Below are 24663 nucleotides of genomic sequence, written 5' to 3' on the forward strand. Positions count from 1 at the left end.
GCTGTACAATTGTTGTAAATAATAGAAAGTGACAAAACTTTGCCCATTTGACTACATAATTCCCTCAGTATCACAAAATATAATAATATCTGTAATAAAATATATTATAATAGCTTGTAATAGGTGTGCAGTACATGAGTTGTTTTCTAAAATGTGTATCTTCCCTTAGAACCAATACAGGAGACACCTGAGCATACAGAAATACCTCCTCAGGAAGAGGACACATTGTGGAACCTCAACATTGGAAATGAGTCTAGGAAATTCTGTGACCTTTGTCGGGCATGGTTCAACAACCCACTGATGGCTCAGCAACACTATGAGGGAAAAAAGCACAAAAAGAATGCAGCCCGCGCTAAACTTCTACAGCGGCTTGGAGAAACACTAGATTCAGAAGCGTTAGAAGGTAAGGTGTGTTTTACGAAAGTCAAATGTTATAATTATATGTATTAAATTACAGTATAGTACTACAGGGCCAGGGTTTGAGTATCATACCCAGCTCTATGCCCATAGTTTAATACAGAGTTTTTATGGTGCCTCAATTGGCTCCACCCACTAGGGTAAAATTGAAACAATGGAACCCAATGGAAAAAAAACCCAGAAAAAAATTAGGAGGGCATAAGTGACATCCCTATAGTAAAATGTTAAATAAAACTTGCATTGTGTGCATCAGGTTTCATAACCTATAGGAACAAAAAGCAATTTTTTGGCCACCCTTTTAAAAGCAACCATTTGTTTGACCTGGTGCAAATTTTATAGCCATCATTTCCTAACTGATTATTAAAGAGAAGGAAAGGCACAATCACTGGTGGGGTGCCAAAATGTACGCCACCCCCAGTGATTCTAATCGCTTACCTTATACCCCAGGTTAGTGCTCCTGTTCGGAGAAAAACGCACCAGCCCAGGGTAGTTGTGAGGGAGTGTTCCGGTCTTCCTGCTGCGTGTACATGCACAGTAGAGTGAAAAGCCAAACTTCAATAAAAAAAAGATGGCTTGTTCACTCTACTGTGCATGTATCGGCCCCAGGATCACAAAGAAAGAAGACAAATGGAAGAGGATCACTTGTTCACAGCTACCCCGGGCTGGTGTGGTTTTCGGGGTATAAGGTAACATTTGGCACCCCCCAGTGATTTCACCTTTCCTTCTCCTCTAAGTATCTTCTTACTCTATGTTCCATACAACATATTCATGGTAAAGCAAGTTATTTTAACCTCTTTAATGGTGACGTTCAGTCTGAAGGGCAGTTAGGGTAAGAATTGGTAAGAATGAACATCTCATCTCCAAGATATACCTGAAAGCCCAGCTTGAAGGTCAGTTTGGGTGATAATTGGAATGAATATATATTTGCTGTTATTGATATTCCTGAAACTATGACTGAATGCCTGATGACTAATATATTTCATGAAAAAAAAATTGTACCTTCTAGGGGATCTCTGGCCAAATGTTTGATATTCAAGTGGGGCCTGAAATAAAAAAAAGTTGATAGCCACTGCCCTACATCATTGTTTAGGTGTGAACTTGGTTCAAAAACATATTTTATATAAAAGAGCTAAAACATGAAACCTTGGGAAGGAAATGCCAAAGTATAACAATGCAGACATTAATAGTAGATCCCTGTACCCCTAAACATCCCTTTTTGCCTCACTCATTCACTCATTAAGTCTGTATGGCAACTTCTACTCTAATTCTTAGTCTTTTCATTTTGATTTATAAGGAATAAGTCACAAAGCTATCATAAGGCACATTTAATTTACATCTGTTTGAAATGTCTGCTCCATTTATATCATTCACATTAAGCATTTACATTTTGTGCCGAGCTCAAACTCCACAGTTGTTAAAACTTCAATGCAGGAGAATGTAAGGGGAAAGGCTAAAGATCATTTTATTCTGGCTACTATGGGACCATAATACATTTGTAAACTCTCTTTAACTGTCAGGGGTCATGTTAAAACCAAGGTAGAATATTATAGGCAATGTACATTACTACTGGGAAAGAAGCTCAATAAAAGGCAAGAGAGAATTATAATTCAAAATGATGTGTGGTGCAGTCGCGCAATTCCCACCCCCCTGCAGTCAGTTGCACATAAAACTCCATTCCTTTAAGGTTATTTATGCACAGCTAGGGGCAAAGGAACAGGGGGCCCCAAATGGTCATGCCTTCTGCTGTATGGTTCTCCCTCCTTATGTCTTACCGCTGCTCTTCTCTGCCCCTCTCCACCAGCCCCAAATTAATGAGCCACTGAGTGAGCAGAGTGAGCAGGAGCAAAGAGCCCCCCAAATGAGTTTTTAGCTGTGGGGCAGCTCTACTTAGTTACCCCACTGTTTATGCACTCTTTGCACTTCCGTATATATTCCTTTGGTGCTGATCACTCCTACCGACCCCCTGTTCTGAATTGAGTTCATCTGCACCTATTGACACAGGCACAGAAAAAGGGGAAAATATAATATGGTTCTGATTAGTCCTTCTCACCTCCTGTTCCAAACTGAGTGCAGTTGCATCTATTGGCACAGTTTTATTGAAAGAATGAGGTGTACACGTCACTCTAACAGTGAACAATGGAAATGACGCCAACCAGACTGGGAAAACTTTAAGCGCAACTGTAAGTGCAGCTTTCCCTGGAGAAAGCAACAATCCTGGAAGTCTGGGAAAAATGCTGCATTATGGGGAAAAAAATAATGGCAATTGTGCATGAAATTGCACTTACTGCATTTGTGGTCATAAATGAGCCCAAATGAGTTCATATGTAGCATCTGAATTGACTTTATTGTTCATAGATATACAGTATATTGACATGGTAAAAGGTATCAATCCATTGGCCTGCACTAATAACAGAAATATATATCACACGCAGTGTTTAAAGCACAACTGCCACTCAGACAAAGTACTTCTGAGTTACCAAAACTTAATAGTCATGCATTTAATTTTAATAGCCAATCTGGTTTTCCAGTTTACTTACAATCTAATAGGGTTACAGAGTGACAAATGACATTGAATTAAGTTTCCTTGCCCCATCAGACAATTTCACTTTGCTTCTGTATTAGGCATGGCGCTTCTGCTGGCGTTTTCATTTCAATGCTGATGCTGCAGTTTATTAATTGCATTTGGTGACACAATCGCACACAGTTCATTAACTCTTGCTTTGCACACGGAATCTCATTTTTTTAAATAAAAAATATTCTCATTCTTATTGTATTGTTGTGTTCCACATGATGTCTAAAAGAAATCAATTTATCTCTTGAACGTGCCACTGTTCATTCTTTGTTTTTCCTTTGTATTTGCCTAATAGAAATATTAAGGGGTAGAAGTACAATTATTTTCTTCTTTGTTTTATTTTCACTTATTATAACAGTGATGGTGTTACTGGCTCACCTTGCAATTTAAGGCTTTTTTGCTTACATTGCTATTATCTCAGGATGGCTAGCCACAGCCTCCCTTATCAAGTCCCATAGCCCCAATTGTGTTCTAATCCCCTTACGAGGAACCCACTGGGGCCCATAACCTGCATAGACAGATACCATAAAATTATATCCACATAGGTAATCTTTTTAATTTCTCCCAGAAAATGTGTGGTAATGTTGACCTTTTAATGCAAATGTGCTCATTTTAATGAACACTACTTGTAATTATTATAATTATAAACTGTGATAAAAGCAGCGGGGGGGGGTAATGGCACATGCACCATCGTTAATGCCCGAGTTTTGCAAAAAGACAATGTTTCTACTTTGTTCATATGGAATGAAAAACAAAGAAAGTAAAAATAAAGAAATATAGAATTAAATAAAAACAATATGCTTATAAATATATTGTGAATAATGTACCCCCACTGAGGAGTTCCGTGACCATAGAAAAGAAAAAGGCCACTTTTCTGTGAGTTATATGACAGAAATTATATCACTAAGCAAAGAGTATAACTGATGACATCACTAAACACCATTTATAAGGATATTTATGCTCTTGTGTATTATAACATACATAAACACACTTTAACCAGTATGCTGGTGGCTAAATAAGGTGGGGGGGGGAACAATGAAACACACGTGACCTAGAATTCCATTGAACCATGACCTCTGGGACAGGGATGGATTCTGAAACTCCTTAAGGAATACAGTACAGGTATGGGACCTGTTATCTAGAATGCTTGGGACCATAATTGAAATCTCCATCCCTTAAGGGCTCTGGCACACGGGGAGATTAGTCGCCCGCGACAAAACTCCCTGTTCGCGGGCGACTAATCTCCCCGGATTGCCATCCCATCGGCAAAAATGTAAATCGCTGGTGGGATGGCATACGCGGCGGCGCGATTTCAGTGAAATCGCGCAAGTTGCCTTGAGGATTTCACTGAAATCGCGCCGCCGCGTATGCCATCCCACCAGCGATTTACATTTTCGCTGGTGGGATGGCATTTTCGGGGAGATTAGTCACCCGAGACACAGGAGATTTGTCGCGGGCAACTAATCTCCCCGTGTGCCAGAGCCCTAAAGCTGGCCATACACATACCGATAACATTGTTTGATTTTCGAATTATCGTTCTGATAATTTTCTTACCATGGCGATCGGTCATTTAGTTGATTGGGCAGGTTAGAAAATTTTCATCAGGTAACGATAAAATCTGCACATGTATTGTGTACAATTAGGGACAGATTTACTAATTCACGAACGTACCGAAAGCGCCCGAACGTGTTTTTTCGTAATGATCTGTATTTTTGCGACTTTTTAGTTGCCGGAACGACTTTTTCGTATGTCCCGCTATTTTTTTGTCGCCGTTACGACTTTATCGTATATTTTCCTTGATTTTTTCGTCGCCGTTGCGAAAAAATCGGATTGGTTTTTCCGCCGTTTACAATTGCTCAATACGAAAAAATCGCAACAGCGATGAAAAAGTCACGCAAAATACGATAAAGTCGTGATGGCGACAAAAAAAAACCCGCAAAATAATAAAAAAACGCGACGGCAACGACAAAAGTCGCACAATTTTAGTTTCCAAACCAATTTTTTCCCATTCGGGATTCGGATTCGTAGATTAGTAAATGTGCCCCTTAGTGTCTGCCAACTATATCATGTTCAGAACATCCTCCGATTTGTATTTTAAGGGCTTTATCCTACAATTTCAGTCTGAATGTTAGTTTCCGATTGTTGCGTTTAAACGTACGACCGATATCTGAATGTTCGTCAGAAGAAGACTAAAATCTGAAGGTGTATGGTGAACTTTAGTCTTCTAAAAAATCATTAAAACACTAATTAAACCCAAAAGAATTGTTTTGCCTTTAATAAGGATTAATAATATCTTACTTGGGATTAAGTACAATATTACAGAGAAAACAGAAATCATTGATGATAATTATTTTCTTATAATATAATAATAATAATAATAATAATAATAATAATAATAATAATAATAATAATAATAATAATAATAATAGTCTATGGCAGGTTGCCATCCCATAGCTTTCTGATTAACAGGCTTCCAGATAACAGATCCCGTACCTGTACTACTCCTGCAGCAAGGTGAAGTACCAATACAATAACAGACCTGCTCATGGGCTCCTGACTTCTAGGTGTGTGGATAATGAAACATATAAATATGCCAGTATTTAAAAATCAAACTTTGCTCACATATGAATATTACAGAAACTGAGCAACCAATGAGCAATTAGTAATTATAGTGATGTCTGTGTTGGCTTTTTGGATTGAATCTATATATTATACATATGTAGTTATTTTTATAGCTAAAGGGCGGTGCACTTAGAAATGACCAGGATAAATTGTACAATAATCAACACAACAGTGCACTGTGAATACAGTATATGAATCTGGACAATAAATAACACACTGATGGTGTTATCGACACCATGAACAAGCCAACTAATCTTGCAAAGCTGACACTCTGGAGCAAATCCAAGTTAAACCACTCTTGCAAACTGCCTACCTTTATTAGAACCAATCATTAGTTGAGAAACAAGATCAGCTTTTGTGGTGAGTTTCAAAGTGTCAGTAGAAATTCCTTATACAAAGAAATGGTATGGCCACAGTATTTCTAAATAAATTGTATAAAACACTTGTAAAACAGAACCTTGTCTTTAGGTTACTCCTCCCCATAATTTTATTGAATTACTATCAGTTCCACACTATTTTGATGTAGTCATAGCTGCTGCTACATTAAATATACTGCTTATTTGTCCTACAACAAATCAAGAGGCACATTGGTTAATGGATTTATTCCTGGAGTTCCCTTCAACTGGAAGTTATTTTTGAAGGACGCTGGAGTAATTGTTAGATATCACGTGCGCTACTGTGCTCTCATCCCTGGTGAATTGTTTCCAATTCTTACAAATAAATAGTTAGAATGTTTAATAGACTTAAGCTTTTTAACTTCTGAAAATAAAAAGTTGTTCAGATTTCATACATGCAATTAAAGAAATATATCTATTTCATTTGCACTTGCATTCGTTAATGAATGATTTTATCTAAGCTGTATCAGGAAGAGATAAGATTAAAGGCAGCAGTTATTTGAACATAGACATCCTGTAAATATTATGTTTATAGCCTTTTATTTATATAGCGCTAACATACACTGCATTGCTCTACAGAGATTCACATTACTGCTCCAGTGGAGCTTACAGTTTAAGGTCCTTGTCACATTCACACACACTATTAGGGCTCTGGCACATGGGGAGATTAGTCGCCTGCGACAAATCTCCCTTCTCGCGGGCGACTAATCTCCCCGAAATGCCATCCCACCGGCGAAAATGTAAATCGCCGGTGGGATGGCATACGTGGCGCCGGGCTTTCCCCGAAATCGCGGAAGTTGCCTTGAGAGGAAACTTCCATGATTTCGGGGAAATCGTGGCTCCCTTCTCGCGGACGACTAATCTCCCCGTGTGCCAGAGCCCTTAAGGTCAGTTTTATCAAGAGCCATTCTGAGTTACAAAGAGCCAGAATAACAACACTAGAAGCAAGTAGAAAAGAATATGTAAGCAGAATGGGTGGTTTAAGGTTTTCTTTTGCCCCAGTCTAGCACTTACCAGAAATAGCTGAAGCAAATATACCAAGCTAGTCTAATCAATATAGCCAAATAAGCAATAGTGCTTACCCAGAGCGTGGAAAGAATTCAAACTTTGGGTTTGATAGACACAAATGAGGAGGTGCAAATGTTTCTACTCTAAGGGGCACATTTACTAAGCCACGAACGGGCCGAATGCGTCCGATTGCGTTTTTTTCGTAATGATCGGTATTTTGCGATTTTTTCGGAAAAATGTCGCGACTTTTTCGTTACTAATACGATTTGTGCGAAAAAACGTGAGTTTTTCGTAGCCATTCCGAAAGTTGCGCAAAATCTGGCGATTCGTAGCATTAAAACTTGCACGAAACATCGCACCTTTTAAGTTTTAACGCTACGAAAAAGGCGCAACTTTTCGCGCAAGTTTTAACGCTACGAAAAGATTTTGCGCAACTTTCGGAATGGCTACGAAAAACTCGCTTTTTTTCGCGGAAATCGTATTGGTAACAAAAAAGTGGCAACAATTTCCGAAAAGTCGTAAAGACGCCGAAAAAATCGAAAAAGTCGCAAAATGTTCGTTTTCAAGTCCGAATTTTTCCAATTCGGTTCAGATTCGTGTCTTAGTAAATGTGCCCCTAAGGGTTTCTTTATAAAAAAACAAAAGTGGCATTTTGTGCAGTTCCCCAGTAGGGTTTGTTTACTAGTGAATCAGTCAGGCTTGACAGATGTAGAACAGTACACCTTGCACACGGACGGATGGGGCCTGTATAAACTGTCTGTGTTTATTTCTGTGTCTGTCTTGCAAACAATCCCTAAGGTGTAGCAGTTGTAGACAAAATCAACTACATATTATTGTCCAAAGCAGCGGCACAGGCATGCCATCCCCTTTGACTTGTGAAAATGGGTTTAGCAGGAGAATTACCCTAAGCATACTGTACATTAAAGCTCTGCCTAGAATACCTGAAGTCCAGCAATAAGCAAGGAATGTACTGATTATCATGAAACATTTGGAAAGGAAAAATTAAAAACATATTATAAAAGAAACCCTCTAAGATTCTCTGGAATAATATGGATTCTCAAATTTCACAAAGTACAATCAATACCAAGCAGAGTGCAAGCAGTCATTAGAAATGGATGACTTACTACTAATAATAAAAGTTTTCATCTTTTAGTACAAACTTTAATTTATTTTGTAGAAAGAAACAGTTTGTGGTGATGGGAACAAACCTTTGGACCATACAATTTGTGAGCCCCTTGAGCAAGGAATTGCATCCTGTAAAAATCAGACTAGATTTGCCTATGCAGAAAAGGTAAATATCTATTTAGAAATGCTTTTTTGGATACTGATCCTTATGGAAGGAAGGTCAATGCTTCAGTTTGGTACAGAAATTAAAGTGATGGTGGCATAGTTAAAGACATGTATTACATTAAAAAGAATACAGACCTAGCTCCAATGATTTGAAAAATACATGTTTTACTGTATTTTAACACTTTAATGGTTTTTCTCTATTACCCTGGGACCATATTTTTTAAGGTGGGCATGTAAGATCCGCTCGTTTGGTGAGGTCACCAACAGGTGGGCCATATCAGGCTAATTAAACCGAATTAAAACAGCCGGCATAGGCGCTGTCGGTTTGGGGACCGCATCAACAAGCAGATACGCTCCCTGATCCCATGGAAAAATCAATCCTGCCCCATCAAGATCTGCCCAATTTCAAGTAAGATGTAAGTTGGGTAGGACTGTTGTTGTTGCCCATGCACGGGCAGAAAAATTGCTGAATCGCTCTAAAGCTGAAATCGGCCTGTGTGCGGCCACCTTTACATTTGCTTTCTTTCCACAACAACTATTCGTGACTATGGGAAAGTGACCTAATCTTGAGTGCATGAAATAATATAGTAAATCTCTGGACAGACATGCACCATGCTGAGCAGCATTAAGCGATCGGACTGCAGATATTTGAGAGGGCATTTGTTGATGTTATGCTTGTTGTGATTTCTTATTGCTATACCCACACGTTTTTAGTTTCAGAGAGCTTTATATTGATAGATGGGAGGATTTGCATCTCTGAGAGATGATTCTGGGCACACATAATCTGCTCTGTCTATTGCTGAAGCATCTGTGGCACTTACAGTAAGTAGATGAATGAATGCCTTCATTAGGGTATGGGAAGCCCTATCATTACATACTGTTGGTTTAAGGAAGTGTGCTAAATTTAGAGCTCAAGAGGGGTGTTTGGAGGCAAAAATCAATAGACACAATCAATATGTACACTGACATATATATAGCAAGTGCTTTTAGGTAGATAATTGAAACCAAATTTCTTTGGATTTAATATTTTCTCCAATTTCCCTTTTGAGATGCCATGGTCTGTGTTTTCTACATAAATAATCTACAGTAGAAAATTACAGTTTTAAAAGGAGATGTCACTAATGCCCATGGGTGTTTTGGAGCCCTACTAATTCACAGGATGGTAATAATCCAGTCTACTGGCCTCTCTTTGGAAGACTAGTGTTTCCCCATGGGTTAAATTGCCCTGGGCTTGCTACGAATGACCCTTATCGCTGGCAGAACAGCATGGCAGATCATTCCCACCACCCCCCCTCCATGAATTTCTCGGAGCCCGAATCACAGCTTAAGCACAGCTTGGTTCAGTGGTCCCAGGCGTGGGGTTGTGGGAAATGGGTGCTTGTCCTTACTCACCTAATATGGCTGCAGAAGTTGGGCAGCATGGTAATGAATTGAATATGAATTAAATATACGTAATTAATTACATGTTGGTAACAGTTTTTGTTACATGTTTTCAATAAATCTGTGGCCGTGTACGTTACAACTTGGTAGAGTGTCGAGGTAGCGGCCTGTACATTGACCCTGCCCTATCCAGTAACTGTACTGCGGCCATATGAAAATAGTGCTGTGACTTGTCCTTACATTATAGACTGAGCTACAAACTTTATTAATTCTTATTATTAGTATTATCAATCATAACAATAATACACAGGCTATTAAAAAATATTCAATCTATATATGATTATTTTTTTTCTTTATGAACTGAGATAGTGTGCACAATGCCAACTTCCCAAACAAAGCACAATATTTTGTGATAGACAGCAAACTGTTTGCAAAGCAAGTGTGCTACGGAACTTCTTCTCCCTAGTCAGAAAGTGCACTTTGCTAATCTGTCCATTAAGAGTTTCTAAAGTGAAGTGTCCAAAGCTGCAGTGCTTGGCGAAGCCGCCCAGCAGGGAATTACAGACAGAGATTGCCTCCGAGTTTGTACTGAGTTTGAAATTTATCGATTTTTTTCTTTCTAACTCTAGGAAATAAAATATCTGTATATTTTATGTGATTGCATGCTGGCAATAAAAGATTATTCTTCACTTGCATTTATTAGCCGTGTAATTAGCAGGAACACTCAGCTATTAAACTGTCATTCATTTGTAAGAATAATTAGATTTCATTTATTAACATATAAATAACTGGATATATGTAATCTGTTGGTATATAGAATGCAGAGAAAGCCCGGGGGCTGGAAACATTGTAATTGGACAGCTTGGATGTGAGGTATTATCCGATTGTATTAGCAGCGCTATATATGGAATAGATATCTGCATAAAAACAAAGAAGCTTAGAAAGGTGTATATTACCGATATCTCACCGTGAATAGGGATCTTCGACATATATGATTATACTTTTTGTCTTTTGCAGACAGCAGGAACTACCTTTTTTACAGTCCTTCATGATACAGGTCTCATGCTATTTATAGGCAGGGTTTCTCTTCCATTTATTTCCCTTACATTGACAATTACGTATGAAGGCATATATTACTGTGCGCACAGAATATCCCTTTGCACATGTGAAAAATATCCTCTCCCTGCCAAGTAATGGTTTTTTTCTTAGGATAGCAGCTAAGTCCTAGCGTTGGCCTGGCAAGGAATACCTGCCTTTGAATTCTGTACATTTGCATTCCTTACCTATCTTATATTTTAGTCCGACCATGGACAAAGCAGCCTGATTAGATATTTACAACTTATTCCATGACAAGATTGTGTAACCATGATAACTGGCTTTGGGCTCATTGATCAGAGAAGTAATTTATAGCTTCAATCTATTCTGGATCCCATAGATTTTACTAGGTGTCATTGGCCAATGTTGCCTTTAACTCTAGCATAAGGGAGCTACAAAATAAGTATCTTTGAGTTCCCAGACTCAAGTCATATAACATACTCTGGTAGTTGTAGGCTCCACCCCAATGTCTATTATAATTTTTTAAGGGGGAGTGTATTTCCTTGTTCAACATGAGTGTAATAAATAGGGCTTCCTACTCAACATATTTTTTTTCATCTTTGGTCCTTGCGAGAAGATTGTTAGGAGCGCTCCGCTTCAAAGTAAAGATGGCAGTGCCCATGGGTGAGTAGCGACATTATTGCGCAGCATCGTGACGTGGCGGTGCATGATGAAGTTGTGGCGCATTTCGCAAAAAATTCAAAATAAATACAAGCTAAAGTCAGTGCTTTGTACACTGATTTTTTCTTGAGCTTCTGGGTGCACTATAAATTGATTTTTTTTTTGACTGATTTGCCAGTTTTGGCCCTTTTGCTTGATCTTTAATCCATTGACTGCTGCCTAAACTGACCTGGGCCTGAATATCGACTAGAGACTCTTGTTATGCTTCACTCTTTGGACTTTTTATACTTCCTGTACTTAGACTTCCTCCTTGGTCCTTATGGGCCATACACGGGCCGATTCTAGCTGCCGATATCGGTCCCTTAGACCGATTTGGCAGCTAAGTGGCCCGTGTAGGGGCAGCAACGACGAGCATGCTGACATCTGGCCTCTCAGGCTGATATCAATCGGTCAGGTTGCAAAATTTAGTCGGATCGGAGACCGCATTGGCTCGTTGATGCGGTCCCCGATATGACTTCTCCTATACCCGTCATTCTAATTCGATCGTTTTGCCCCATGGCCAAATGACCAAATTAGAATTCTCCCAATATCACCCACCCGTAGGAGATCTGTTTTATTTGCAGGGGTTTATTATGGAGGGAGATTATCTGTTCAATAGTAATTAAATTATCTACCACACAAGGACCAAACATGGAGTAGCTTCCCTGTTTGTCCTTTTAAAGGAACAGTAACACTAAAAAATGAAAGAGCTTTAAAGTAATAAAAATATTATGCACTGTTGCCCTGCACTGGTAAAACTGGTGTGTTTGCTACAGTAACACTACTATAATTTATATAATAAGCTGCTGTGTAGCCATGGGGGCAGCCATTCAAGCTGGAAAAAAGGAGAAAAGGCACAGGTTACATAGCAGATAACAGATAAGTTCTGTAGAATACAATTGTGTTTTATCTGTTATCTGCTATGTGCCTGTGCCTTTTCTCCTTTGAATGGCTGCCTCCATGGCTACATAGCAACTTATTTATATAAATTATAGTAGTAAACACACAACTTTTACCAGTGCAGGGCAGCAGCACATTATATTTTAGTTACTTTTATACACTTTCATTTTTTGGTGTTACTGTTCCTTTAAGCTGAAGAATTAACAAAAAGATAGATTTTATATATATATATATATATATATATATATATATATATATATATATATATATATATATATATATATATATAAAAAAACCTGCTTCATCTAAGTAAACCATTTTCATAAAAATATACTTTTTAAAAAGTTGTCACATGAGCCAATAAGGGAAAGAGTTCTCTCGTTGCTCCATGCTTCTTTTCTTTTCCTGTCAAATGAAGGCTCAAGTTAAAAGGGCAATATTTACTGATATATATAAGGTATATATAAGATTCTTTAATTGGCCACTTAATATAATTAATATTGATTAAACTATGTTTTAAGCATTCATTTTGGGGGTATAGATTTCCTTAAGTTTTATGCAATGCAAAAATATGAAGGGTCTCCCTGAAACTCCTAATCTTATCCTTTTTAATGATTATGGATTCCAAATGTAACCTGGATAAAAAAAGTCCATGGAACTAAATCTGAGTTATCTTGGGGGTTTGTTAAGATATTATTTATATTATAATAAATATGAAAGTGCAATTTGGAGTATGATCAGTTCACTTTGTGCAGGTAACAACAGATGGGGCACTAGTAATATATAGGAAGATGAACCAGAGTCTCTACCTCTGTTCCCGAGTTTGCCCCTTAAGGTTGTGATGAGGGGGCCTTTATTGTCATATACAATGGTTTTCATCCAGTAATCATGATGGATATGTATCCAATGAAATAATTTTTGTCTTAATGTGCTTGACATTTGCTGAGACAGGGCAAGCATTCTGCCTCTATTGCTGCTTGTAAAGACAAAAATAATGGCGCTGATAAACCCGGTGACATGCACCATTAGAAAGTATACGGAGAGGGATACAATGCTTGGGGCTGTGGAATCTGTTGAACAGAAGGAAAATGAATATAGAACAGCACAAAAAGTACGTATAACATTTTTCTCAGCAGAAAAGTATTTTTTTTTCCAACATCCAATTTCATTTAATTTACCTACCTCGTGCTAGATTTATACAGAGACGCCTTTTCATTTTCATCACATCACTTTTCATTTTGTTTGGGTCCCAGCTGTTTTTTTAATTAAATCTGGACCCTAAGGGCTTGGGGACAGTTGACAGATACAAGATTATTAATGTAGCATGGAGGTAAATGTGAGGTGATGTAAAGGGAAACATACATACAGGGGTTGGAATGAGAAGTGACAGAGCTACAGGGTATCTCCTTGCAGCTGGTAGAAAAACAAGGGGAAATGTTAATGCAGCAATAGTGCTGAGATAGTAATGGGTGTTTGGGAAAATGTGGCTACCTCAGCAGTATGCTAACTGTCAGTTTTTATTCTCCATTCAATAGACATACTATTTTAGCCTTAAATAAATGGAAAATGTATATATTATACATATACATATATTTTGCAAATAAATAGACTGATCTAAATAATAAAATAGCTACTGTTACAAAAATATGTCCTTGTTCAATGTTTATAGGGGGGGATTTACTGGCAGTTTTAATATATCTTAAAGTGATACTACTATGAAAGTACATAAAAAAAGTCATGTTGATGGTTCACTGATCTGGTTTTAGAAGTAATTGCTACTTGAAGTTAATAAACTTAACTGTTTTGCCAACCTGACTGTCCCTTCTCTGAAATGGGCAAATACTTTAAAGGTAATATTACAAAGCAGTTTAATTTCTGGTGGCAGAATCTCTTTAAAGGGAAAAATTACCTCCGACGTGATCTCATTTTTCTGGGTTTATTTAAAATAAGTTGAATAAAAGCTGAACTGCCAAAAATATTGGGTTCCATTATACATAAACCCGTTATCAAGGTAGTTCTGAATCACAGAAAGGCCAACTTCCTAATCCAACTTTCTTTGCACTTTGCACTCTGCTTTCCAGCCTAAATAAATTGCCTTATGTCTCAGTTAGGCACCCTCATCCTGTCCTGTACCTGTCCCGTACCTGTCCCCTAGCTGCATGTTATTTGGATGTGCAAGTTGGGGAGCACCGTTTCAGGCCATCCACAACAGGACTTTGTACAATCGCCTTACCTACAGGATGTAAGGACTGGGCTGGCCTGAGCCTGCCAATGCTGCACTCTGCCCCTCGCACCATTGTGTTTATATAACCCTGCCAGACCCTGGGCAGAAGATCTGAATGGACAGTAAGTCAACATTACATCCTGGTGATGTGCAAATGAGGCTGATCTGGTCATATGGCACTTGGGTTAATAATTAGATCAACTGGGGAACCCTTGCACAATGCTGTTGTAGGTTCCATGTTTATTCATAAACCCCTATAGGTAACAGGGCTAGGAATGTAGAAGGATTATCATAAGACCCCATTATATATTTATACATAGATCAAAGCAATAATGTATATATACATACAATATTTTTTTCCGACTTTTAATAACCACCTTCACTCACCATATCTCTGTAAATAAAGGATCCAGCATACCAGAGTTACAGCCACTTTTATCTCCAGGGCTAAATTTACCCGTTATTGAACTTTTGATTTTGATATGACTTCCAAATTATTAAAACTTTCCTGACTGTCAGGAAGTATTTCCTGATAAAGTAAAGTGCTTAACAAATTGACATTTTTATCAAATGCATTAACATAGTTTATTTGTGTTGAAAAAAGGTCAAAGTCCATCACATTCGGCCATTCCAAATAACCCCCAGTGCATAATTCACATACATATACATACCTATCTATATACTCACATGCATAAACTATATATACCAAGTCCTTAAAGAGATACTGATACCAGAAATTAAACCTTTTTTTACATCTATCATAACATTGTCTTTGCCCAATGCTTTTATATTACCTGTCTGATCCCCCATGTACCCCTATAAGGGGGCTGCCATATTTGTCCAGCAGGAGGCCGTTAGCATTAGAAGCCATAACTGACAGGCTGAGAAGGGACAGTCAGGTTGGCAAAACAGTCAGGTTCAGGAACTTCAAGTAACAATTATTTACAAAAGCAAATCTCTCAGTGAAAATCAATCAACATGACTTATAAGCAACCTTTTATGCACATTCATATTTTGAGGAGTCTTTTTTAGTGTCAGTATCACTTTAACTAAACTGTAGATTTTAGTGTCTAATAGCCTTAGATATTATGCTATCCATGAAGTCATCCAGGCCCCTCTTAAAGGCATTACCAGAATCTGCCATTACCACATCACTAGGAAGGGCATTCCCCAACCTCACTGCCCTCACCGTGAAAAACCACCTACGCTGCTTCAAATGGAAGCTCTGTTCCTCTAATCTAAAGGGGTGACCTCTGGTGCGCTGGTTGTTTTTATGGGAAAAAAGAACACCCCCCAACTGCCTATAATCCCCTCTAATGTACTTGTACAGAGTAATCATGTCCCCTCGCAAGCGCCTCTTTTCCAGAGAAAACAACCCCAACCCTGACAGTCTAACCTCATAGTTTAAATCTTCCATCCCCTTTACCAGTTTAGTTGCAGTCTCTGCACTCTCTCCAGCTCATTAATATCCTTCTTAAGGACTGGAGCCCAAAACTGCACTGCATACTCAGCTTAAAACTTTAACACTCCCAAAAATTGTTGATCCTAAAAACTAATAATCTTTGGATGAAAATAAACACAATGAAAGTCTATGGGGGTGCTTTACAATTTGGAAAAGCTATTTTGCATGATGGCGTTAATCCTTACAGCACAGAAAACAGCCTTGGGAGTCTTAACCTTTTGATATTTTTTCCCATTCCATAAAAGGATATTAAACCTGCCCCTTAATTTGAGCTTCTTTATATTTGCACAGTTATTCAGATTCAATGCTGATTGCTTCTATGCTGTTGTTTCTAGTGCATAGTTTGCATATTAGATAAAACATCAAGATTAGCATCTGACCCTATTATCTTCCAGTGACCTACAACCCCAAATCAACCACGCAAATAACTTCAATTCATTTCAGCAGAGAAATGCTGAGATTACATTTGCCTATTGCAGCAGCTGGCGCAGCTGGCACAGCTGTGCTGTGAATGCAGGTTACTCCAATGGGACCTTTAGTGGGCTCAACGGATCAGTTCTGCTGACACGTTCTCTACCAACAGCTTTATGTTGTGTCAATTCCTTTCATGGCATGCAGTCTATAGAAATACAGGAGTAATGACAAAGCCTGGAAATTTCTCAGTAACAGCTCTACAGCTTGAAACTTCTGGTCTAAATATTCCCTTTCTAGATACATATGCATATGTTGTCAATACTTCACAAGGAATATCAAAAACAATAGCCCCTAAAACATATAGGGCTGTCTTTTTTCCTGTAAACTATAGGGATACTAGAGGAGCTGCATGATAGAAAAAGTCTTCTGCTAACCTTGTTGATTTTTAAATAGAAACAGGAATACACTCACAAAGGGTTATCCCTATATAGACTTCAGAACACTGCACCGTAAACCCCCAAAGAAAAATAGTTATCAGGTCAATTCCTTGATCAGGTATGGTAGGAGACTTAAAACTTAACTTTTATTACTGAATTTTTTTAAAAAAAAATGTGTAGTTTGTCAGGGACAAAACCCCATTAAAAACGCGTAAGGTGAAATGCAACACAGAAGAGAACTGTAACATGATATAAGGCTGCTCAGAGTTAAACCATCACCTTAGATTCGATACAAAGTTTCAGCTTACAAAGTAGCCGTTATAACTCAACGCTCCCAGCACTGTGAAGTCAGTGGAAGGGAAATAAAAAACTGAAACTATTGTTACAAAATTGTTGCCACAAAAGAGAACAAAAATCTAGTTTCCTTGTGATCTGAAATCACTGCTTAGCCAAATAGGGGATTCAACCCCGTTATTGTTGGATAGGAGATGCGATTCTCTTTTAACTTAAGGCTATGATTGAGTAATTCGGGTATCCAACATCCCGTAGTAAAATAAAGGTAACCCTGTATTTCAGCCCAGTCTCTGGTTTCTAGATTGCAGCACCCCCGCTTCCTAAAATGCACATCACTCGTGCAACCCTTTCACCCCACCCTTCCAACCACCGAGCCCCACATCAACACCCGTTCCTTCCCCCCTAAGGGTGTTGATGTGGGGCTCGGTGGTTGGAAGGGTGGGGTGAAAGGGTTGCACGAGTACAGACATTAAGTGTATAGTAAATATTGGAAACTCACAAAATATAACTGTGTAAGAAAATCCTCTAGTTACCAAAAAAAGAAAAAAAATACCAATTAATATATATTCTTGCACAAATGGTAAAACAATGTATTTTCACTCCATTAAAACCTACTATCACCCCATATACAAAGCCTAACCTGTTTCATGTTTACCCAGAACCTAATCATAGACTCCAGAGGGAAAAAAAATCACATTCACATATATATTGATTACAAATCACACCCCCAATTACTGCAATTAAAACCAATCATCATAAGATACATCATCAATGACAGCACAAGCTCTCCAAGCCCACACAATTAACAGTATCAAGTGTGGCTAGAATTCAATCAAAAAGCAGAGTGTGTGAATAATTCACATTATAGGGTTATAGGTAGTTCACAGGTAACACAGTGCCAGCTGCCACCTTTGTAGCAACCTTTTGTATCTAAGAAATATTTTATATAGACTTGGTGATAACATGTCGCCTAAAATCTGAGCTCTCTTGGCTATGTCTCAAGGTCTCAAAGTAGTCCCGGTTAGCATACAATATAGGCAAAAACTTTCTTATCACTTGCACTAAATTCTTATATTGTCCACTGTATCTTGTAATAAAGGATATTTTTGTATATCTTTCTCTTTATACCCCATCAACTTAAAACGATTCATCATATCCTCTGCCAGATTGTTAAATTCCATATCAGTGGAGCAGTTACTCCTTAAACAAAGGAACTGTCCCACTGATATACCTCCAATAACGTTCCTTGGATGGCACGAGCTAGCATGATGAAGCGCATTGCCACAACATTAATCGTGGAATTAATGCTTTTATTTCTAGCCATCAGTTTTATATCTAGGAACTCAATCTCCCCCTATGAAAAAATAAACTGTAACTTTAGATCATTAGCGTTTCTCAATTTGTCAAAATCTCTAAACGCCTGAATTCCACCTTGCCAAATACATAGCAAGTCATCAGTGCAATGAATATATATAATTAAATGGCGTTTTATATCTGCAGAGATGTGAGACTCCTCCCACCAACCCATGTATAGGTTGGTGAAGGAAGGAGTAAATTTAGCACCCATAGCTATCCCACACCTCTGCAGATAAAAACCAGAATCAAAAACAAAATAATTATGTTTCAGAAAATACTTATTGCTGTCCAAATGAAGTTCTTAAATTCCCTAGAGTATTAACTATATTTCTCTAGATGGTAGTAAACTGCTTCTAAGCCTTTATTATGTGGACTAGATGAATAAAGGAAGGTCACATCTAGTGTGGCTCACTCGTATTCATTCTGCCATTGAACCTCACTTTATTATTGTGAACATGTGTATCTCGAACATGGCTCCCTAGTCATAAGACTAGAGGCTAAAGATGTGCATCTATCCACTCAGAAATATGTTCATTGAGTGAGCTGATACCTGAAACAGTCGGTCTACCAATTGGGGGTCTCTGCTCCTTGTGTACTTTTGGTTAATGATAAAATGTTAAAATAACTGGATATTTAGGAAAAAGGAAATCTCTTTCTAGGCTGCTAATTAAACCCTTCTCTAGGGCCTGGTCTACCAATGCTCCTTCAAAAAGGCTTTTGTGGGGTCTGAATTCAGCAGTATATTTGATTTTTTAAGTCTCAAAGCTTCTTTGCTATATGTCCAATATCACCACCATTCCCCCCTTATTCACATTGTTGTTAGTGACAGATTTATCCTTCGGTAATTCCTTTAAACCATTTAATTCCTCTCTAGTCAGAAGGGGCCTTGTTTGATATTTCATATTTTGTCATGTCATGATTTTTTTCAGTACAGGTAATAGAACAAATAAAAAATGGGAGGAGAGGGGGAGTTACTCTAACCCTTCTATATAAACTCAAGGTCTTCTGGATTTTCTACCTACATACACACATACTAATGGGGATGAATTTTACATTTGATGTGACTTGTTTTGTGTGATAAAGAATTATTGCTTTACAACTTTTTATTTGACTTTTTTATGCTTTATATTCGCATTCTATGAATACTACCTATGACCCATGTGAATTATTCACAATACCTGACTTAGTTCCTTGCTTTTTTACTGTATTGTGTGCACCTCTTTGTTAACTGAGGCCATTGAACACAAATCTCCATACATTCTGGTTCCAAGGAGAATGATTCCCTTAATGTGGTAAAGCTCTTTCTTGAGAAACCTTTCCTTTATATTGGAGGAGAATAGCCTTAGATCCCCAATATAGTATAGTAGTTGGAAGAACCAAACAGTGTTATTATATAGAGAACACAATAATAACCTAGTACTTGGGGAGTAGTTATTTCAAGAGGGCTTTACTCAAGGTGCTCAATAGAGGATCTTTTAAGGGTACCTGTATAGCAATAAGGTAACCCAAGAAAATGGCATCTCAGTACGAATTTTCAGTATTGCCAGGGCACTGTTCAAAAATACAGGGTAAAAATCTATATGTGAAATAAATGGCATTAAAATAAAAATCCATTGACAGCACTGAAAATAGATAGCATGGAACATTCTGCTCTAAAACCATAATACATTGCTCAGCAACTGGTGTCCTTGAGGATAAACACGTTCCCATCTAATTGTCAGCGGGTAGGCTGGCAGCCAGTGCTTTGATATAGTCAGCAAGGTTATTAGTCACATTTGTCAGGTGGCCCCCACGTCACATAGCAAAGACCGACTGTTGTAGGCAGCATTTTGTTTTTATTAATCTTTATCTCTATGGTTGGTTTTCTGCTTATTGTACCTACGTTTATCTGCTTCTGTGTGTTGGATGCTGCTGACAGCCTGTTAAAATAACTGTCATATTTTTAAAGCAAAATGTTGTGCTGTATGCCATTTCTATTCCCTTAGTAAGGATATAACTTAGGGCAAACAATATTTTCCCTGGCACAGTCTGTGCAGTATCTTAAAAGTTCATATGAAACCTTAAAACCCAGTAATAACAATCAGGCAGAAGACATCATTGGGGGTGGGCAGAAGACGACAGCAGGGCCAGATGGGGGGTGTGGAGTCGGTGGGTGGGAGGCCAGGTATGAATCAACTGATTTGAATAAACAAACAAAAGAGATTCCAATGTTTTGATCACATCATCATGATCTTCCTCAGGGGAAAAAAAAACATTAAAAGCATGAGCACCCTAGCAGCCATGTCCACAAATTAATCCTTTATTGTAGTGTTCCTCTAGTCCCTTGAGCAGATTTAAGGCTATACAGTAGATCACAGATACATGGCTCACTGTATTGGTTGCTTGGCCAGGTATTGTACTCTCATTATCTGTACAGGTTGTCTGAACTTCACTTGAATGCTGTTTCTGTAAAGGTTAAGTTCTCCCTCAAGGGCATATGTTTCATGGTTCTGATGGAAAAGTCTGGGTCCTTCTGTGATATATCCATGTAGGCTTTTCACACTTACTCTAGGCTGGAATGTTCTGCTGTCCAGAGAGGGTCTCTGATTGTACATGACTTTCTGGGCAAATTTCTTGGATTTCTTTATGTGGGTTGCATTAAAATTCTTTATTGATGATACCATTTACAGCTGTTGGTTTATCTACACCATCTCGCTTACAGTATATTATACAGTATGTTCTTCAAATGTCCGTTAGCGTTTAATTTTTATGTTGGTTAAATTAAGCTATGCTTTGCATATGTGTCTGCATTTCCATTTCCATACTTTGGGACTGCCTACCCTGGAGAAAACCTGGAGCAATGGCAGGAGAGGCTCAGCTTTAAGGCCAGTTGGGGCGAAATTTTGGGATAATGCCTAATTGCTTTCCAAGATACTCAGAAAGCCCAACAAGAAGGTCAATTTGGGTAAGTTTTGGGTCAAACTATTACAGGTATAGGACCCATTATCCAGAATGCTTGGAACCAAGGGTATTCCGGATAAGGGGCCTTTCCGTAATTTGGATCTCTATACCTTAAGTCTACTAAAAAATCAATAAAACATTTATTAAACCCAATAGGATTGTTTTGCATCCAATAAGGATTATTTATATCTTAGTTGGGATCAATTACAAGGTACTGTTTTATTATTACAGAGAAAAAAAGAAATCAGTATCAAAATTCTGAATTATTTGATTAAAATGGAGTCTATGGGAGACGAGCTTTCCATAATTCGTAGCTTTCTAGATAACGGGTTTCCGGATAAGGGATCCCATATCTGTATGTAATGTTCTGTATATATTCTTGGAACCACAGTATGGATGACTTCTTTGTTGAGTTCCTGATTCTGAGTGAAGAAAATATGAGACAGCTCTCCAATGCATATAGCACATACGTTTGCCAACTCATCCCTTTAATATCTGTAGGTTAGTGTTTGCCAGGCTGTGTACAAAACTGATGCTATAATGTGTCATAAACTGTAATATTCAAACCATTCTTTCCCAGAATCAAAAAAACTACTTATAGACAACATATTGGTTTAATTTAGTTTGTTCTTGACTGCTTTGCTGCTATGCCTTCTTTAATATCCTGGGGCTTTTTCATACCCATGAGGAAATTCATGGTTATTCTTTGTTTTCTGCTTAGAGAGTTGAAGGGGTTATTTTATCGCTCCCCGTGCTGAGGCCAAATTAATCAACTCAGCAGTAATTTTCTCACTGTGAGCTTACTAGCAGCAAACAGCTATCTTGTGAGAGAACTCTTAGGGGATGTATCATGACCACTTAAACAAATTGAAGAGCCGTGTCTGCTTTTTATGGACCAGACAATGCTTTATTACATGGAATGTGATGTACTTACTGCAAGACAATGGCACTCGTATAAAATCATGGCTATTTATTATTATTTTCTATATTGAATGAAACATTATAGCTACCATGGGACACGGGTGGCTTTTGCATGAAATGGCTTTTATAAGAATGAATCATGGATATCATGGACTGTATTTATTTTATAAGACAACAGCTTATTAAAGCCAAAAATATATCACATTTTATAAATTATATATAGGCTTTTTAATGGATAAGGGCACTTTAACATGTGGCAAATAATTCACTGTGTACATGGAACATTCTTTCTCAATATCACTGCATTCATACATAGTCATAGATGACATAAGGTTCCCTCAGCTAACAGTTGGCTAAATTATAGACTGAAATAAAAGTAGGAGATGGTCTAAACAGTTACATAAGTAATAAATCATTATAATAAAAAATATAGCCCTACATTTAATCCCCTTTCTTTGCTAGGGTCACTGAACTTTTATGCCTAGAGACTGGTGACAATATTTTCTTCTGTAGAGCTCTGCTTACCCCAGGCAGGGCTATATAGGTTTGTGTGTGAGGGGGAGTCAGTGACCTGCATACTAATGGCCCCTGGCTATAGTATAGGCTCTTTAGCCTGCAGGTCATGGCATTTACACCCCATCACACAAACCTCTGATTCCAGTATGGAGGGTAATGATATATAAAATAATGCTCCAGGGCATTCACCCTTTCAATTTTCATGAAAAATTAATGAATGAAAACCTAATAAGCTGAAATATGTTCACTTGGTTTTGAGGGTGAAATAGGGTATATGTTTGGTGTGGTTTCACATTTAACACATTGGAGGTGAAGGGGTGATATCAGGTACTTTAATGTTTTTGCTGAAAAATGCAACAGGCTGAACACCCCAAATCTGTGCCATAGGCCTGAAGGTTCCAAGGACCAGATTCCAAAACTTTTCTGGTCACAACCTTTGTAAGACTCATAGAAAAAAATGGAATCACTTTAACGGGAATGCCATTCATTTCCCTATTATTTCCATAAGCTCAATATACACTATTTGGCCAAATGTATGTGGACACCTCTCTAATTGTTGGAATCGACTATTTAAGCCACACCCATCACTGGTACCACTACATCCAATAATGATGTTAATTACATTTTTGTGCTTTCTACTTTGTCTGGGGAAAGCCCTTTCTGTCTCAGAAGGGTAATAACTCAGTAGAATTCATACAAAATCATAAAAAATTAGTTTGTAGAGATGTGAGAGGAACAGAACACCTGTAGGATAAATTGGAAGGCAGATTGCGAATCAGACCTGATCACCCAACATCAGTGCCCGATGTATGAATGCAAATCCCACCAACAATGTTCCAAAATCTAGTGCAAAGTCTTTCCAGAAGAGCAGAGGGAAAGGCTGTTTTAACAGCTGAGTATAGCGCCTATTACCCAAAGTGCGTGGGATCTGGGGGTTTTTCTGTAATTTGGATGTTTGTGTCTTACGTCTTCTAAAAAATCATTTAAACATGAAATAAAACCCAATAGGATTGTTTTGCCTTTAATACACATTATATCTTAGTTAGGAATAAAGGAAAAGGAAAGTCTAAATCACTAGGGGGTACCAAATGTTAGGCAACCCCCAGTTATTGTTATCGCTTACCTGAAACCCCCAGCTGATGCTCATGTTAGGAGAAAACTGCACTGGCCAGGGGTGAACGCTGCTGAGTGAACCTTCTACTTTTACAGCAATCCTGGGGCCTGCACATGTGCAGTAGAGTGAAAAAGACAAGACAAGCCGGGGGTTTCAGGTAAGTGATTGCAATGACTGAGGGGTGCCTAACATTTTGGTACCACCCAAAGATTAACTTTCCTCTTCCTTTAAGTAAAAGGCACTGGTTTATTATAACAGAGAAAAAGGAAATCAGTTTTAATTATTTGGTTATTATGTCTATGGGAGAAGGCCTTCAGAACTTTCTGGATAATGGGGAGTCCAGATAATGGATCCCATACCTGTACTTCATATTAGCACCCTTGGTTTTGGAATGACATGTTAGAAAGGCAGCTGTCCACAAACTTCTGCCCATTTGTTTGCAGAACAAATGAAAAGAAAAAACTAACATTAAAAGAAAAGAATAACATTATTTGAGACTGTTCTTAATAACATTTTTACATGTGACTTAGAATTAATAATTCACTGGAAAAATGTTCTACCAATTAAGTTTTTTTTAAGGGAAATAGAAAAAATGTAAAAGAGAGTTTTAGCCCAGCAATAAAATGTTCCCAACGTGTAAATTTCT

The 24663-nt window shown here is 38.0% G+C and overlaps 1 protein-coding gene across 1 annotated transcript in view; it reads left to right on the forward strand.

Annotated features, from left to right (window-relative positions):
• zmat4 (zinc finger matrin-type 4) overlaps positions 1 to 24663 on the forward strand; it is a 256147-nt gene that overhangs the window by 124604 nt on the left and 106880 nt on the right. Inside the window, exon 5 of the mRNA XM_002936438.5 lies at positions 170 to 403. Within this exon, the coding sequence (XP_002936484.3) occupies positions 170 to 403 (234 nt within the window). The remainder of the gene's footprint in view (positions 1 to 169; positions 404 to 24663) is intronic.

Source organism: Xenopus tropicalis, chromosome 7, assembly GCF_000004195.4.
Source record: "Xenopus tropicalis strain Nigerian chromosome 7, UCB_Xtro_10.0, whole genome shotgun sequence".
Classification (NCBI taxonomy): domain Eukaryota; kingdom Metazoa; phylum Chordata; class Amphibia; order Anura; family Pipidae; genus Xenopus; species Xenopus tropicalis.